General features: G+C 34.5%; 2 protein-coding genes across 6 annotated transcripts; both read left to right on the top strand.

Annotated features, from left to right (window-relative positions):
• Nucleotides 1–3719: 3719 nt before the first annotated feature.
• LOC140983093 (probable glycosyltransferase At5g03795) lies at nucleotides 3720–9699 on the top strand. 3 transcript variants are annotated; one of them, XM_073450000.1, is made up of 6 exons: nucleotides 3720–3858; nucleotides 4311–4367; nucleotides 4984–5268; nucleotides 5359–5492; nucleotides 6975–7323; nucleotides 8465–9698. In XM_073450000.1, the coding sequence occupies exons 3-6, from the start codon at nucleotides 5134–5136 to the stop codon at nucleotides 9152–9154; spliced, it is 1308 nt and encodes a 435-aa protein (XP_073306101.1). In that variant the 5' UTR covers nucleotides 3720–3858; nucleotides 4311–4367; nucleotides 4984–5133; the 3' UTR covers nucleotides 9155–9698. The 3 variants fall into 3 exon arrangements, with proteins under 3 accessions (XP_073306101.1, XP_073306099.1, XP_073306100.1); XM_073449998.1 differs by having other exon boundaries at nucleotides 4311–5268; nucleotides 8465–9699; XM_073449999.1 differs by lacking the exon at nucleotides 3720–3858 and adding an exon at nucleotides 3893–3931 and having other exon boundaries at nucleotides 4311–5268; nucleotides 8465–9699.
• A 1165-nt stretch (nucleotides 9700–10864) lies between these two features.
• On the top strand, nucleotides 10865–16843 carry LOC140983075 (probable glycosyltransferase At5g03795). 3 transcript variants are annotated; one of them, XM_073449976.1, is made up of 6 exons: nucleotides 10865–11003; nucleotides 11456–11512; nucleotides 12129–12413; nucleotides 12504–12637; nucleotides 14120–14468; nucleotides 15610–16842. In XM_073449976.1, the coding sequence occupies exons 3-6, from the start codon at nucleotides 12279–12281 to the stop codon at nucleotides 16297–16299; spliced, it is 1308 nt and encodes a 435-aa protein (XP_073306077.1). In that variant the 5' UTR covers nucleotides 10865–11003; nucleotides 11456–11512; nucleotides 12129–12278; the 3' UTR covers nucleotides 16300–16842. The 3 variants fall into 3 exon arrangements, with proteins under 3 accessions (XP_073306077.1, XP_073306074.1, XP_073306075.1); XM_073449973.1 differs by having other exon boundaries at nucleotides 11456–12413; nucleotides 15610–16843; XM_073449974.1 differs by lacking the exon at nucleotides 10865–11003 and adding an exon at nucleotides 11034–11076 and having other exon boundaries at nucleotides 11456–12413; nucleotides 15610–16843.

Here is a 16843-nt window from a genome sequence, read left to right as displayed (position 1 = left end):
ACAGTGCCTCATCGAGTAAGGAAAGTCATGTTTTTGGCCGTTTGTGATTCGGATCATTTAGAGGTCGTACGAGAAATTTTGGTACGATGTGCCAAATTGACTCTCGAAAGAGCGTTTCATGTTTTGGCCTCCATTCACCAAAATTTCGGCCCTTACCATGTTAGGAGCATGATTTCATCATTTTAAGTGTATTTTAATCATGACTAATGATGGTTCGGTGTTGGTTCGGGTTGGCACGGAGTCATGATTAAATACGAAGTCGTCGGGCGTAATTGTCTCGTTTTGGATTCAATTATAAAGTGTGGTCAGGAAAAATCATTTGCATATTTTTCATGTTATATTTAGGTTGCAGCGAGCCTAGGAACGATCCAACTCATGTGGTAAAATTATTACAGGATGTTTAATTACGCCATTTAATTATATTACGTGCAAAATATTCATTTTGAGATTTATGCGAAATTGCTTGTGGTCACTTTACTATCATGGGATTATTATTTCACCCGGTCGCCAGTTACCGGTCTGTTCAGTTTGTACCACCCAGTATACTGTGGCATTAGTCTGATCAGACGATTATTATTTCATCCGGTCGTCAGTTACCGGTCAGTTCAGTTCAGGGACCACTTGCGTAGACCATAATCTCACCAGAAAATTATTACATGCTATATCATTACAGGGCTCCAAGGAGCAAACATTTTCACTATGATTTTCAGTTCAGTTATGCACGTACTATAATTAATCATGACACGATATTTTACGTTATGCCTCTCGATATGATATTTTCACTTGCATGCAATTTTACTATATTATTTACTCGTTATTTACGATATATGCATGCTGAGTCTTTAGACTCATTAGACTTGATTGTTGTAGGTACTGATGATGTCGGGATCGAGAGCGGGGACCAGTGAGCCAGCTCGAGTCGGCAGTAGTGGAACCCGAGGACCTCATTTACAGCAATTGCCATTTTTATGCTCAAACATTTTTATCAGTTGTTGGATTACTTTACTTGTTATTTTGTGAGCAATAATTTCTTCCGCTGCTATTTTTAAACATTAAACTTGATTTATCAGATTATTTGGTGAATGAGGCATTTTAATTATTTTAAAAAGAAAATGTTTAATTTTTCCGCAAATTTTCAAACATGAATTTTCGGGCCATTATATCATTAATCCAACATTTCATGAACCATGACTAGATAATTAAGTGTGAGGACAGAACAAATTCAGGGTTTACTTTTTTATGAACAAAATTACCATTTTATCATCATAAAGCCGACGAGAATGAAGAGCACCAAGCATCAGTATAGTTGCGATGGTTGCATCAGGAACCAGCAAAAAATTTCCTGCACAGATTTTAATCACTGGCTACACACATGATATATTTCAATAGCAAACAACAGCCTTGCATCATATATAAATTCCTCAGCTTTACCTTTTTTAATATACTGTTTGTTTACTGCCTCTTTACTTATTCAATAGTCAAAGAAAGCTCAAGTTTTTGCAAAACTAACCGACACTAGCCAGATAAACATTCATAGTTTTTGCCTGTACTGAAGAATATTAATAATTTCTCGAGATCAGTGTCCTGATTTCTGTCTTGATTCTGGACCTTTTATCAGTTAAATATGCGGCATGTATCCTTAATGGAGACCTAGTGCAGATGCATGGATGCACCACCAGGTTTTGATCAGAACTTTAGTAGGAAGGCTGCAAACTTAAAATATCTCCATAGCTGACAACAGTCACAAAGCCTCGTTAAAACTTGGGAGAGTTTTGAAGATTAATGAATAATTTCTAGACGATATCCCGATTTCCAGGGTGATACTCATTACTCACTGAGAATTTAGGGTCCGATTCCATCAAGTGACACTAGTCCAGACGCAGGCTTCAAATTTGCTCTGAGCCTAAAATCACGAAGAATACCATTAGAAGGGCGCCGAGACACCCTCCGACGCTCAAGTCAGAGACTGAGGTTATAATGAGAGAACAGCTAAAGATGCTGCTGGTATTTATAGGAAAATAATTGGACCCGTGATGGACCTCCCACCTTGGCTGGGATGGGCCAGGGGTGTCAGATCTGATTTGGGCCTAACCCTAGTGAGCCTATCCATGATGTATCACGGAAATTTTTTTTTATCTTATTTGGTAGCTTCCTATCCATGAAGAAGTACATTGGGATGCTAGTTAGTCGATATTTCTCCCATAAATTAACAGGTTGCATTCATCTTTGTACTTTAATACTTCCTATCACTACTATAAAAGGAATTGAGATTTCATCCAAACCTTAGTGCAGGATGGAACACTGAACATCATAATTAAAGCTATTGTTGCTTTTAAACTGTATGGTATTTCGAGCACCACATTTGTATTGTTATAGTGCGAAGGACATCGTTGTTTGCAACCCAATAACTGAACCAACTAGCAACTATATCAATTGAATACGTGGTTTTGGTTCCGATACTACCAAAATTTACAACTGAGAGTAAAGTACAACTCAAACCTTTTACATAGCACAATATCTCATACACAACTTTTTGATTATTGTGTCATCTAGGCTATCGTTGCTCCCAATACTTAGGCTATGTTTGGTAGCCATGATAAGGAAATGATTATTAAATAATCATCCCTTATCTCGCGTTTGATTCATTTTTATTTAGTCTGCAGGCCTTTGATTATGATTGAAAGCCCGCACTATTCATGTTATTTGTTTGATTAAATATCCCTTCTCAAAAGGTGTGATAATGTATAATTTTTGAATAGTGATCATGATAAGATTGTATATTGACCATAATACCCTTGAATTGTCTTCTCCAATATAATATGAAATTTAAAATTAGTGAAATTTAAGAATTAATATAATATTTAAATTTTTATCATATTTTTTTATAAATTAATTTCATATATTTTTATTATTTTCAATCATTTTAAAGAAAATAAATTGTAATGCAAATCTATCTTAAATTAAATTTTTATAAATTTGTAAGGTTGTTAATTAATTCTTTTATGAAAATAAATATTTATTAAATTCTAATTTATTTTGTTTAATGATTTAAATTAATTCTAATAAATGTAAATTATAATTATAAATATTTAATTATCTATCAAATTATTTTAAGAATATTTATAATTATTTTAAAAAAACAATAATATTGTAATTATTACTAAACTTTATTTAACATTAACATTCAAAATATTATTGCTATTTTAATTATTAAATTAAATGCATATTCAAAAATTTATTTCTAATAAATATATTTAAATTAATTTTAATAAATGTAAATTATAATTATAAATATTTAATTATCTATCTAATTATTTTAAGAATATATATTTAATTAGCACTTGGGACATTTTGGTCATTACAATAAAATTTGTAAAATTAATCTATCATTTTAAAATCATACCAAACACCATGTTATTTATCCCACCATACTATTAATCCATATATATCATTTTTAAATCACTCTCATTACTAATTATTTACTTATCTCATCACACATACCAAACGGAGCCTTAATGTTTAAAGAAAATATATTGGTTTGTTTGTATAAGATGATCGTAAAATAAAAAAATATCGATGAACTTCATAATTTTTATTTTTAAATTTAATGATCCACCGTTATTTTATTCAAAACAAAAATGAGACATCTAATCACTAAAATTAGATATGTAGCATAAATAAATAAAATAATATAAAAATAGAAAATAGAAAGTCGTTAACTTCCCTCCACCTCATCCTATTTCTCCGTTGGTAAAATTTCCCTTTCCTTTCCCTTTCTCTTTCATTTTCCTCAATTTACGCTCCTTTCGTTTACTTTCTCTCAGTCACCGGTTTTCTCTGATCGCTCGTTGTTTGGAGGTAGCTGTGAATTTTACCTTTTCGTTTCATCTCCATGCAATAAACAGTCACCACTAAATTTAATCATGTTGATGTATGTGTTAATTTGCTTCTTTTTTTTATATATAGAAATTTATGAATTTTAGCTGTCCCTTATTGATTTGAACAACAGATACGAGATTGGTTTTTATTTAGAAAATATTTTATTTGATGCAAATGACTTTACATGAATCATATGGATGTTATGGTTGCCATCGTGTTCATGAATTCTTATGAAAAAAATGTTTTACTCTTTTGTTTTCTTCAGTGAACTAATATCTTGAGTTCTTCAAATTTTTTGATTATTTTCCAATGCAAGGGCCTTGGCCTTATCCCCTGTATGCTTTTTGTTCCTGATTGTTTTATCTGAGTCCTTTCCTTTGGTTTTCATCTCCGTTTGAAATAATATTAAATATTTCCATTTTTTCTCCCAGGGGGTGGAAGGGTAAAAGGAGGAGTTAGTGAACTTGGTCAGCAATTGTTTCCGGCCTGTAATTCTTTTTCCCATGTGGCACAGGAAAAATTCACCGAATCATATACCCTGTTTTTTATTCTGAATGTCTGCTGTATATAACATGTTTTGGCCAGAAGTTTTTTAAAACTTTTCTGATGTTAGGTATCCGTATGGGGGTAACTTATAGTTATATGTGCCGTGGCGGGTTAGTGTTTCTAATCTAACTTTGTCTCCGCTGTATTTATATGGTGAGAAAGTGAGCCTTCGGCAATAAAATGGTAGTAGATGTGTTATGCTACTCTGTATTGGCATCTAGTCATGAAGATAATTTGAAAGTAAAATCGGAGTTTTGGTCTCAAAAAGCATTTAACACGCAGAAAGTGCAAGAGACATCAATCTACTCATTGAAGTAATGATCAGCAGATATCTTTTGTATAATTTTCGAGGTTGAGTTTATTCTTACACTTTTTTAAGGCAAGACAAGATACACTGTTTAGAAAGGAATGACTAAGCTGTTGTTGCGGCTTATAGTCGTTCTGATTTTTAGAATTGACTGGAGGAAGTTGTTTTTTGTTGGAGCAGTTCTTACAATAATTAGTGTTGTGATTCAGATTTCTTCGCTTCCTTATCCACTGAATGATTGGATATTTCAGCCACCCACTTCAGTTTCATCCTATAAACAAATTAACAATAGTGTACATTTGGGTAAAACTAATCCTCTGCCGGTGAATAGCCATCGTGAAATCACTCAAGATGCCCTTGTTCCTGATTCACTCAATTCTTCCATAGAACTGAATCGATCAATGATAAATTCTGCCAAGGAAGATAGAGTTTCGAGAAGGAAAAGGAGAAGGAGAAGAAGTAACGTAAGGTCGATTGATATAGTTACTCCACCCTCCTCTCCTTCTTTTGTCAAAAAACTGCCTAGCCGCTTGTTGGTAGGTATTGCTATTGTTAATATTATTACCATTGAAACTTGAAAGTTTCAAGCAAACATTTATCTCTCATTTGACATCTTCTCTGTGTAGAGGTATCTATCGTTGTTGACACCAAATGATGCACTTGCATTTGCTAAAAGAGACATTGAGAATGCCACACTAGTTAGTGACGTTGATCCAGAGTTATATGCCCCTTTATTTCGAAATATCTCCACTTTCAAGAGGTATATCTTGTGATACCTATACATCAGATATTCTTATTCACATTTTGTTAAATATGCATCATATAAGTAACTGATAACTTGATTGACTTGATTTTGTATAGAGTTTCGTGGTGATTTTGAAAATAATTTTGAGATAGTATTTGGTTATGAAATTTGAAATCCAAAGCAATACGTAGAAAAAGATGTCTTGTAATGATCATATAGAAAAGATGAAATAGAGTAAATGATTGATGTTGAAAAGGTGATTACGGAAGATATTCAATGCTTATGCATAGACTGACTGAAAATTTGGAAGTAATAGGCCACTGCGATATAGGATTTATCGGTTGTAATCAACATCATGTTGTTGCATTCTTATGTTTTCCAATGGAGCTATATCACAAAGAAGTGCAAAGCAGACTTGACTGTTGCTTCCACTTGGAGGCTATGTTTGTTTATTATTTTGAGGCTGTATTGAATGGTGTTTTGTGAAGAGTTTTGATTCAATAAAATCAACATCATCTTACATTCTTAGATTCCCCATTACTTCTCAAAATTCTGTACATTGGTTGGAGGTTACTTTCATTCTTAATTTTCAGGTTCACATCATGATCTTGATACACTATGTTGTTATTTGCATATAGTAGATCATTTAAAGTTGTAGCATTTGGCTCTGTCACTGGGAATCAGCCCATTTCTAAATTGATGACGGATCTGAACCAGGGGTTGTCATAGGCTGTTGTGATTGAATGGGCTAGCAGATCAGATTGAAATTTGGTGGTTGGGAGTGTAGCCTTTCATTCAGATCTGGACTTTACATCCAGATTCTAACAAGCAAATATTAACAGTATGGAACAAAGAAAGTGAAAAACCTTTCAAATATTAGAAAGGAGGAAAACAGACTGCAATTGACAAAGAGCATAAAAGAGGATGGAGGCAATGAGTTGAATGAAATGAAGGTTGCAGAATCCAATCAATAAGTTTCAAAAAATATATTAGTAATATTCTAATATTTATTATTAAATATATAAAGGCGTGTAAATTGCTTGCGATCTATTCAACAAAATGACTTGGACTTGAATTAATTTCGAGCTTGTACAATGTCAGCTCAAATTTGATAATCAAATATAATGCAAGTTATCTTGGAAACTCGTTAAGCAGATTGGTTTATATGCACCACTTTTTAAAATGCATATGTTGAGTTGGAGGATCGATTTTTAGCTGCAGATGTATGACATTGTCGATTTACATTCTGTTTGGAATTTCTAATGTTTTCATCTCGAGAACTTATTTTATTTCATTCGATTCAGTTTATCGTGTACCACTTGCGTTATTTATGTCATACATAAGGTAAAGAGTTCAAAATTTACGAGCAGCTTGCCAAATATAGAATGCATAGAAGTTCTGCATGTCCTGAGTAATCAATTGTCATAGAACTTTTAAGTCATGATTTTCTCCATTTTAGTAACCTTTTTTCTTTGGGGAAACATATTTTCGCTCCAGGAGCTATGAATGGATGGAATGGATGTTAAAAGTTTACATTTATCAAGAGGGTGAAAGACCTATTTTTCATGAGCCTCATCTTTACGGGATTTATGCATCTGAAGGATGGTTTTTAAAGTTGATGGAAGAAAACAGACAATTTGTGACAAAGGATCCTGAAAAGGCTCACTTGTTCTACCTACCATATAGTGCTCGCCAATTACAGATGGCTCTCTATGTTCCAAACTCGCATAATCTGAGGCCCTTATCAATCTTTCTTAGGGACTATGTGAACACGCTGGCTTCAAAATATCCATTCTGGAACAAGACTCGTGGCTCAGACCATTTTCTAGTTGCTTGCCATGACTGGGTACTGTAATTTGCTGACATGAACACTTACACACCCAGACTATAAAAGCAGCCTTATAGGCAGTTATTATTTCAGTATGCACCAAGAAGTGATCTGACATCAGTTAATAATTTAGTTAGCTGCAAATTTGTTTAATTTTGTGTTTATGCAATTTGAATCATTTTCCAATACCATACATGCTATCCTTCAGGATCATGCTTCACTATTTAGTTTAAATGATTGCATTATGTAAGACATTCAACTTGCTTCATTAATATTAGGAGTGTCAATCATGCCTGGTAAACTGAGGCTGGGTAAACCATTTAAACTGCTTTGACACTGCTCTGAGCTATAACTCACACTTCTTCCCCAAGATTCTCAAGCGAGATTTGCGGAAAAAAGGAAAGGAATTTCCGTAAAACTTAGTTCATCACAGCTTAGATTCCTTGCTTTCCTATTATTGGTGACAAGAAGGGTTATACTGTGTGATAGTGCGAGATAATAAGTTTTAACTTTTGTGGTACCATTTACAGAGCCAAATAACCATATAGTTTTAAGAAAAGCAGCAACACTCAGGCATAAGGTAAAAGTTTGCCCTTGGAGTAGCAACTTTGCCTGAAGCACAGCCTTGCCTTGCCTGGCCCCTTGCTAGGGTCAATGCACTTGCGTGCTTTTTTAATTACTATTTTAATAACCTATGATTGTGTGTAAGTTTTAGCTAGTTTCTCATGAACTGAAGAAATAAATGCTCCATGTTTTCGATGTTTGAGAATCCTTCAGTATGACAGGGCTCTGCTTTTTTTTAATAACATTTCTAGATTGTGTGTTAGTTTTGCGTTTTAAGTTTTAATTTTGCAAATTAGATTTTCGGTTGATTTTAATATGGTGTACCATGTACATTATGACGTAAATCAAGTATGGTCATGAGTAGCTGCAGATTTCTCTTTGTTTTATATTGAATTTTTATTCTCAATGATGCCGGAGCATGAAAATTTTGTTTTACATATTTAATTTAATGGTAATTAACAACTAGAAAGCTGTCTATTTTCTGCTGTTCAGTTATGCTTATTTACTATGGGGTCTAGATTCGCAGGAGTTGAGTGTTGCCTAATGTGTCGAAAATCATTTTCTTAATTTTCTCTGTTGCATTATCACTTCACAGGGTCCTTACACTTTAGTCCTGCATGAGGAGCTTGCAAGAAACACTATTAAAGCTTTGTGCAATGCAGATGCGTCTGAAAGGATTTTTATTGCAGGAAAGGATGTGTCATTGCCCGAAACTACCATAAGGAATCCTAAAAGGCCCCTTAGAAATGTTGGTGGGAAAAGGGTGTCACAGCGTCCAATTCTTGCTTTTTATGCAGGACACATGCATGGCAGGGTTCGTCCGATACTTCTCAAGTACTGGGGCGACAAAGATGACGACATGCGGATTTATGGGCCATTGCCAAATAGAGTATCAAGAATTATGTCGTACCCCGAACATATGAAATCCAGTAAATATTGTCTTTGTCCCATGGGATTTGAAGTCAACAGTCCAAGAATCGTTGAGGCCATATATTATGAGTGTGTTCCTGTTATTATAGCTGATAATTTTGTTCCTCCCTTCAGTGAAGTTCTCAATTGGGATGCCTTTTCAGTCACTGTTGCTGAGAAGGATATCCCGAAGTTAAAGGAGATACTCTTATCCATCCCTTTGAGACAATATCTTATCATGCAAACAAATGTGAAGATGTTGCAGAAGCATTTCCACTGGAATGCAAGACCAGTTCGATATGATCTGTTCCATATGATACTTCATTCTTTATGGTCTAGCAGGCTTAATCAGATTCAGATACCTCATACTTCGTGAGTTGCCGAGGTTTTTTTCATATGTGATTTGCTCCTGAAGCAATGTTCGGTGAAGACATGAGTTTGCGTAGAGGTAGTTCAACCTTATATATTTCTCTGGGAAATTTATTTTCGAGGGCGTATTGATAGATGTGACAGGTGAAGGCAAAATTCTTTTGGGGCCTCGTTTCCTATCTACACCGAAATATGTGCGCATAATTTCTAATCTTGATATTGAAACTGTGAAATGCCACATTGAGTGCATTTGCTTAAAGGCTTGAACATGTTAACACGAATTGTCACTCACTAAACCAGATTGAGGGTTGCTTTCCCAAATTCTTCATCTTTAACGAGCCTGGACGTAATGGTGCATCAGTTCAATTTCGAGTTCTGCAACCATGAATAGAAAAGTTCAGGTATCATGAGCCTTAATTAGAAATCTATTTAGAATATTGCTTTCATACTATATCGTCTGGTTTGGGCAATAGCTTGCCGAAGGTCATGGGATATGTAGAGGAAAAGCGTTTGCATTTGGATTTTGCGTCGCGACCTTAGCCATTTAAGAGCTCTATCATTTTTGTTTGACAAATAAAATCCGAAAAACAATAAAACTCGTAATACAATATAAACAATCCACATCAATCTATTTCATAAATGATTAATAAATATGTCATTACAATGAAAATTCCCAAGTCTGAGCACTAAGTCTGAAAATTTCGATGTTTAATAAGTCTGATTTTTTAATTTTTGTGGTCTTTACATTTTGTACAGTCATATATGTACTTTATATATCAAGAAAGGCGATCAAACAGTTATTAGAATTGGTGTATCCATTAATGTATTTATTTTCGAGAAGATCCTGAATTCTTGCTCCTATAATTGTAAATTTGCATCCTCAAATACAACCATATTAATCGTGTCATCATCTATATTCGAACTCAAATCTTTCTCATAGAAGAGGCTTATACCACCATACCATCATCATATCAATATTGGTTTTTTGGAGTACAGTATAAAAAGGGAGATCGAACTTCTACGAGTTATATCATTACCACTGAGCTACGAAGGCCGGTCTCAGTGTGTCTATTGTTTAATAACTTTAGTTTGGATATTTGTGATAGTGAGGGTGGCGACTCGTTGATATTAGTGCTTTCTGAGTTGGTAATTCACACTTTACCTTAAATATGTATTGGGTTCATTTTATATAACTCAGGAGTAAAAGAATAAAAAGAGACACGAGATTAGAACTTAATTAGGAGTTGCTAGAATTTTTGTGATTAGTTTTCCGGATGTCGAGGCAATGTTGCGGCAAACATTTGAGATTTGGCAAAAACTTGTGTGAGACGGTCTCATGGGTCGTGTTTTGTGAGATGGATATCTTATTTGAGTCATCTATGAAAAAATATTACTTTTTATGCTAACNCATGTTATTTATCCCACCATACTATTAATCCATATATATCATTTTTAAATCACTCTCATTACTAATTATTTACTTATCTCATCACACATACCAAACGGAGCCTTAATGTTTAAAGAAAATATATTGGTTTGTTTGTATAAGATGATCGTAAAATAAAAAAATATCGATGAACTTCATAATTTTTATTTTTAAATTTAATGATCCACCGTTATTTTATTCAAAACAAAAATGAGACATCTAATCACTAAAATTAGATATGTAGCATAAATAAATAAAATAATATAAAAATAGAAAATAGAAAGTCGTTAACTTCCCTCCACCTCATCCTATTTCTCCGTTGGTAAAATTTCCCTTTCCTTTCCCTTTCTCTTTCATTTTCCTCAATTTACGCTCCTTTCGTTTACTTTCTCTCAGTCACCGGTTTTCTCTGATCGCTCGTTGTTTGGAGGTAGCTGTGAATTTTACCTTTTCGTTTCATCTCCATGCAATAAACAGTCACCACTAAATTTAATCATGTTGATGTATGTGTTAATTTGCTTCTTTTTTTTATATATAGAAATTTATGAATTTTAGCTGTCCCTTATTGATTTGAACAACAGATACGAGATTGGTTTTTATTTAGAAAATATTTTATTTGATGCAAATGACTTTACATGAATCATATGGATGTTATGGTTGCCATCGTGTTCATGAATTCTTATGAAAAAAATGTTTTACTCTTTTGTTTTCTTCAGTGAACTAATATCTTGAGTTCTTCAAATTTTTTGATTATTTTCCAATGCAAGGGCCTTGGCCTTATCCCCTGTATGCTTTTTGTTCCTGATTGTTTTATCTGAGTCCTTTCCTTTGGTTTTCATCTCCGTTTGAAATAATATTAAATATTTCCATTTTTTCTCCCAGGGGGTGGAAGGGTAAAAGGAGGAGTTAGTGAACTTGGTCAGCAATTGTTTCCGGCCTGTAATTCTTTTTCCCATGTGGCACAGGAAAAATTCACCGAATCATATACCCTGTTTTTTATTCTGAATGTCTGCTGTATATAACATGTTTTGGCCAGAAGTTTTTTAAAACTTTTCTGATGTTAGGTATCCGTATGGGGGTAACTTATAGTTATATGTGCCGTGGCGGGTTAGTGTTTCTAATCTAACTTTGTCTCCGCTGTATTTATATGGTGAGAAAGTGAGCCTTCGGCAATAAAATGGTAGTAGATGTGTTATGCTACTCTGTATTGGCATCTAGTCATGAAGATAATTTGAAAGTAAAATCGGAGTTTTGGTCTCAAAAAGCATTTAACACGCAGAAAGTGCAAGAGACATCAATCTACTCATTGAAGTAATGATCAGCAGATATCTTTTGTATAATTTTCGAGGTTGAGTTTATTCTTACACTTTTTTAAGGCAAGACAAGATACACTGTTTAGAAAGGAATGACTAAGCTGTTGTTGCGGCTTATAGTCGTTCTGATTTTTAGAATTGACTGGAGGAAGTTGTTTTTTGTTGGAGCAGTTCTTACAATAATTAGTGTTGTGATTCAGATTTCTTCGCTTCCTTATCCACTGAATGATTGGATATTTCAGCCACCCACTTCAGTTTCATCCTATAAACAAATTAACAATAGTGTACATTTGGGTAAAACTAATCCTCTGCCGGTGAATAGCCATCGTGAAATCACTCAAGATGCCCTTGTTCCTGATTCACTCAATTCTTCCATAGAACTGAATCGATCAATGATAAATTCTGCCAAGGAAGATAGAGTTTCGAGAAGGAAAAGGAGAAGGAGAAGAAGTAACGTAAGGTCGATTGATATAGTTACTCCACCCTCCTCTCCTTCTTTTGTCAAAAAACTGCCTAGCCGCTTGTTGGTAGGTATTGCTATTGTTAATATTATTACCATTGAAACTTGAAAGTTTCAAGCAAACATTTATCTCTCATTTGACATCTTCTCTGTGTAGAGGTATCTATCGTTGTTGACACCAAATGATGCACTTGCATTTGCTAAAAGAGACATTGAGAATGCCACACTAGTTAGTGACGTTGATCCAGAGTTATATGCCCCTTTATTTCGAAATATCTCCACTTTCAAGAGGTATATCTTGTGATACCTATACATCAGATATTCTTATTCACATTTTGTTAAATATGCATCATATAAGTAACTGATAACTTGATTGACTTGATTTTGTATAGAGTTTCGTGGTGATTTTGAAAATAATTTTGAGATAGTATTTGGTTATGAAATTTGAAATCCAAAGCAATACGTAGAAAAAGATGTCTTGTAATGATCATATAGAAAAGATGAAATAGAGTAAATGATTGATGTTGAAAAGGTGATTACGGAAGATATTCAATGCTTATGCATAGACTGACTGAAAATTTGGAAGTAATAGGCCACTGCGATATAGGATTTATCGGTTGTAATCAACATCATGTTGTTGCATTCTTATGTTTTCCAATGGAGCTATATCACAAAGAAGTGCAAAGCAGACTTGACTGTTGCTTCCACTTGGAGGCTATGTTTGTTTATTATTTTGAGGCTGTATTGAATGGTGTTTTGTGAAGAGTTTTGATTCAATAAAATCAACATCATCTTACATTCTTAGATTCCCCATTACTTCTCAAAATTCTGTACATTGGTTGGAGGTTACTTTCATTCTTAATTTTCAGGTTCACATCATGATCTTGATACACTATGTTGTTATTTGCATATAGTAGATCATTTAAAGTTGTAGCATTTGGCTCTGTCACTGGGAATCAGCCCATTTCTAAATTGATGACGGATCTGAACCAGGGGTTGTCATAGGCTGTTGTGATTGAATGGGCTAGCAGATCAGATTGAAATTTGGTGGTTGGGAGTGTAGCCTTTCATTCAGATCTGGACTTTACATCCAGATTCTAACAAGCAAATATTAACAGTATGGAACAAAGAAAGTGAAAAACCTTTCAAATATTAGAAAGGAGGAAAACAGACTGCAATTGACAAAGAGCATAAAAGAGGATGGAGGCAATGAGTTGAATGAAATGAAGGTTGCAGAATCCAATCAATAAGTTTCAAAAAATATATTAGTAATATTCTAATATTTATTATTAAATATATAAAGGCGTGTAAATTGCTTGCGATCTATTCAACAAAATGACTTGGACTTGAATTAATTTCGAGCTTGTACAATGTCAGCTCAAATTTGATAATCAAATATAATGCAAGTTATCTTGGAAACTCGTTAAGCAGATTGGTTTATATGCACCACTTTTTAAAATGCATATGTTGAGTTGGAGGATCGATTTTTAGCTGCAGATGTATGACATTGTCGATTTACATTCTGTTTGGAATTTCTAATGTTTTCATCTCGAGAACTTATTTTATTTCATTCGATTCAGTTTATCGTGTACCACTTGCGTTATTTATGTCATACATAAGGTAAAGAGTTCAAAATTTACGAGCAGCTTGCCAAATATAGAATGCATAGAAGTTCTGCATGTCCTGAGTAATCAATTGTCATAGAACTTTTAAGTCATGATTTTCTCCATTTTAGTAACCTTTTTTCTTTGGGGAAACATATTTTCGCTCCAGGAGCTATGAATGGATGGAATGGATGTTAAAAGTTTACATTTATCAAGAGGGTGAAAGACCTATTTTTCATGAGCCTCATCTTTACGGGATTTATGCATCTGAAGGATGGTTTTTAAAGTTGATGGAAGAAAACAGACAATTTGTGACAAAGGATCCTGAAAAGGCTCACTTGTTCTACCTACCATATAGTGCTCGCCAATTACAGATGGCTCTCTATGTTCCAAACTCGCATAATCTGAGGCCCTTATCAATCTTTCTTAGGGACTATGTGAACACGCTGGCTTCAAAATATCCATTCTGGAACAAGACTCGTGGCTCAGACCATTTTCTAGTTGCTTGCCATGACTGGGTACTGTAATTTGCTGACATGAACACTTACACACCCAGACTATAAAAGCAGCCTTATAGGCAGTTATTATTTCAGTATGCACCAAGAAGTGATCTGACATCAGTTAATAATTTAGTTAGCTGCAAATTTGTTTAATTTTGTGTTTATGCAATTTGAATCATTTTCCAATACCATACATGCTATCCTTCAGGATCATGCTTCACTATTTAGTTTAAATGATTGCATTATGTAAGACATTCAACTTGCTTCATTAATATTAGGAGTGTCAATCATGCCTGGTAAACTGAGGCTGGGTAAACCATTTAAACTGCTTTGACACTGCTCTGAGCTATAACTCACACTTCTTCCCCAAGATTCTCAAGCGAGATTTGCGGAAAAAAGGAAAGGAATTTCCGTAAAACTTAGTTCATCACAGCTTAGATTCCTTGCTTTCCTATTATTGGTGACAAGAAGGGTTATACTGTGTGATAGTGCGAGATAATAAGTTTTAACTTTTGTGGTACCATTTACAGAGCCAAATAACCATATAGTTTTAAGAAAAGCAGCAACACTCAGGCATAAGGTAAAAGTTTGCCCTTGGAGTAGCAACTTTGCCTGAAGCACAGCCTTGCCTTGCCTGGCCCCTTGCTAGGGTCAATGCACTTGCGTGCTTTTTTAATTACTATTTTAATAACCTATGATTGTGTGTAAGTTTTAGCTAGTTTCTCATGAACTGAAGAAATAAATGCTCCATGTTTTCGATGTTTGAGAATCCTTCAGTATGACAGGGCTCTGCTTTTTTTTAATAACATTTCTAGATTGTGTGTTAGTTTTGCGTTTTAAGTTTTAATTTTGCAAATTAGATTTTCGGTTGATTTTAATATGGTGTACCATGTACATTATGACGTAAATCAAGTATGGTCATGAGTAGCTGCAGATTTCTCTTTGTTTTATATTGAATTTTTATTCTCAATGATGCCGGAGCATGAAAATTTTGTTTTACATATTTAATTTAATGGTAATTAACAACTAGAAAGCTGTCTATTTTCTGCTGTTCAGTTATGCTTATTTACTATGGGGTCTAGATTCGCAGGAGTTGAGTGTTGCCTAATGTGTCGAAAATCATTTTCTTAATTTTCTCTGTTGCATTATCACTTCACAGGGTCCTTACACTTTAGTCCTGCATGAGGAGCTTGCAAGAAACACTATTAAAGCTTTGTGCAATGCAGATGCGTCTGAAAGGATTTTTATTGCAGGAAAGGATGTGTCATTGCCCGAAACTACCATAAGGAATCCTAAAAGGCCCCTTAGAAATGTTGGTGGGAAAAGGGTGTCACAGCGTCCAATTCTTGCTTTTTATGCAGGACACATGCATGGCAGGGTTCGTCCGATACTTCTCAAGTACTGGGGCGACAAAGATGACGACATGCGGATTTATGGGCCATTGCCAAATAGAGTATCAAGAATTATGTCGTACCCCGAACATATGAAATCCAGTAAATATTGTCTTTGTCCCATGGGATTTGAAGTCAACAGTCCAAGAATCGTTGAGGCCATATATTATGAGTGTGTTCCTGTTATTATAGCTGATAATTTTGTTCCTCCCTTCAGTGAAGTTCTCAATTGGGATGCCTTTTCAGTCACTGTTGCTGAGAAGGATATCCCGAAGTTAAAGGAGATACTCTTATCCATCCCTTTGAGACAATATCTTATCATGCAAACAAATGTGAAGATGTTGCAGAAGCATTTCCACTGGAATGCAAGACCAGTTCGATATGATCTGTTCCATATGATACTTCATTCTTTATGGTCTAGCAGGCTTAATCAGATTCAGATACCTCATACTTCGTGAGTTGCCGAGGTTTTTTTCATATGTGATTTGCTCCTGAAGCAATGTTCGGTGAAGACATGAGTTTGCGTAGAGGTAGTTCAACCTTATATATTTCTCTGGGAAATTTATTTTCGAGGGCGTATTGATAGATGTGACAGGTGAAGGCAAAATTCTTTTGGGGCCTCGTTTCCTATCTACACCGAAATATGTGCGCATAATTTCTAATCTTGATATTGAAACTGTGAAATGCCACATTGAGTGCATTTGCTTAAAGGCTTGAACATGTTAACACGAATTGTCACTCACTAAACCAGATTGAGGGTTGCTTTCCCAAATTCTTCATCTTTAACGAGCCTGGACGTAATGGTGCATCAGTTCAATTTCGAGTTCTGCAACCATGAATAGAAAAGTTCAGGTATCATGAGCCTTAATTAGAAATCTATTTAGAATATTGCTTTCATACTATATCGTCTGGTTTGGGCAATAGCTTGCCGAAGGTCATGGGATATGTAGAGGAAAAGCGTTTGCATTTGGATTTTGCGTCGCGACCTTAGCCATTTAAGAG

This window comes from Primulina huaijiensis, chromosome 8 (genome assembly GCF_012295235.1).
Source record: "Primulina huaijiensis isolate GDHJ02 chromosome 8, ASM1229523v2, whole genome shotgun sequence".
Classification (NCBI taxonomy): Eukaryota; Viridiplantae; Streptophyta; class Magnoliopsida; order Lamiales; family Gesneriaceae; genus Primulina; species Primulina huaijiensis.
The sequence above is the reverse complement of the archived record's forward strand: the minus strand, read 5'-3'. Positions and strand labels throughout refer to the sequence as shown.

Bases quoted from the DNA above. Each gene is read 5' to 3' on its own strand.
- LOC140983093 (XM_073449998.1), top strand. From the start codon at position 4,834: ATGACTAAGCTGTTGTTGCGGCTTATAGTCGTTCTGATTTTTAGAATT. The intron at 5,269-5,358 runs GTAGGTATTGCT...TTCTCTGTGTAG, and splicing joins AACTGCCTAGCCGCTTGTTG to AGGTATCTATCGTTGTTGAC. The intron at 5,493-6,974 runs GTATATCTTGTG...TTTTCGCTCCAG, and splicing joins AATATCTCCACTTTCAAGAG to GAGCTATGAATGGATGGAAT.
- LOC140983075 (XM_073449973.1), top strand. From the start codon at position 11,979: ATGACTAAGCTGTTGTTGCGGCTTATAGTCGTTCTGATTTTTAGAATT. The intron at 12,414-12,503 runs GTAGGTATTGCT...TTCTCTGTGTAG, and splicing joins AACTGCCTAGCCGCTTGTTG to AGGTATCTATCGTTGTTGAC. The intron at 14,469-15,609 runs GTACTGTAATTT...ATCACTTCACAG, and splicing joins TAGTTGCTTGCCATGACTGG to GGTCCTTACACTTTAGTCCT.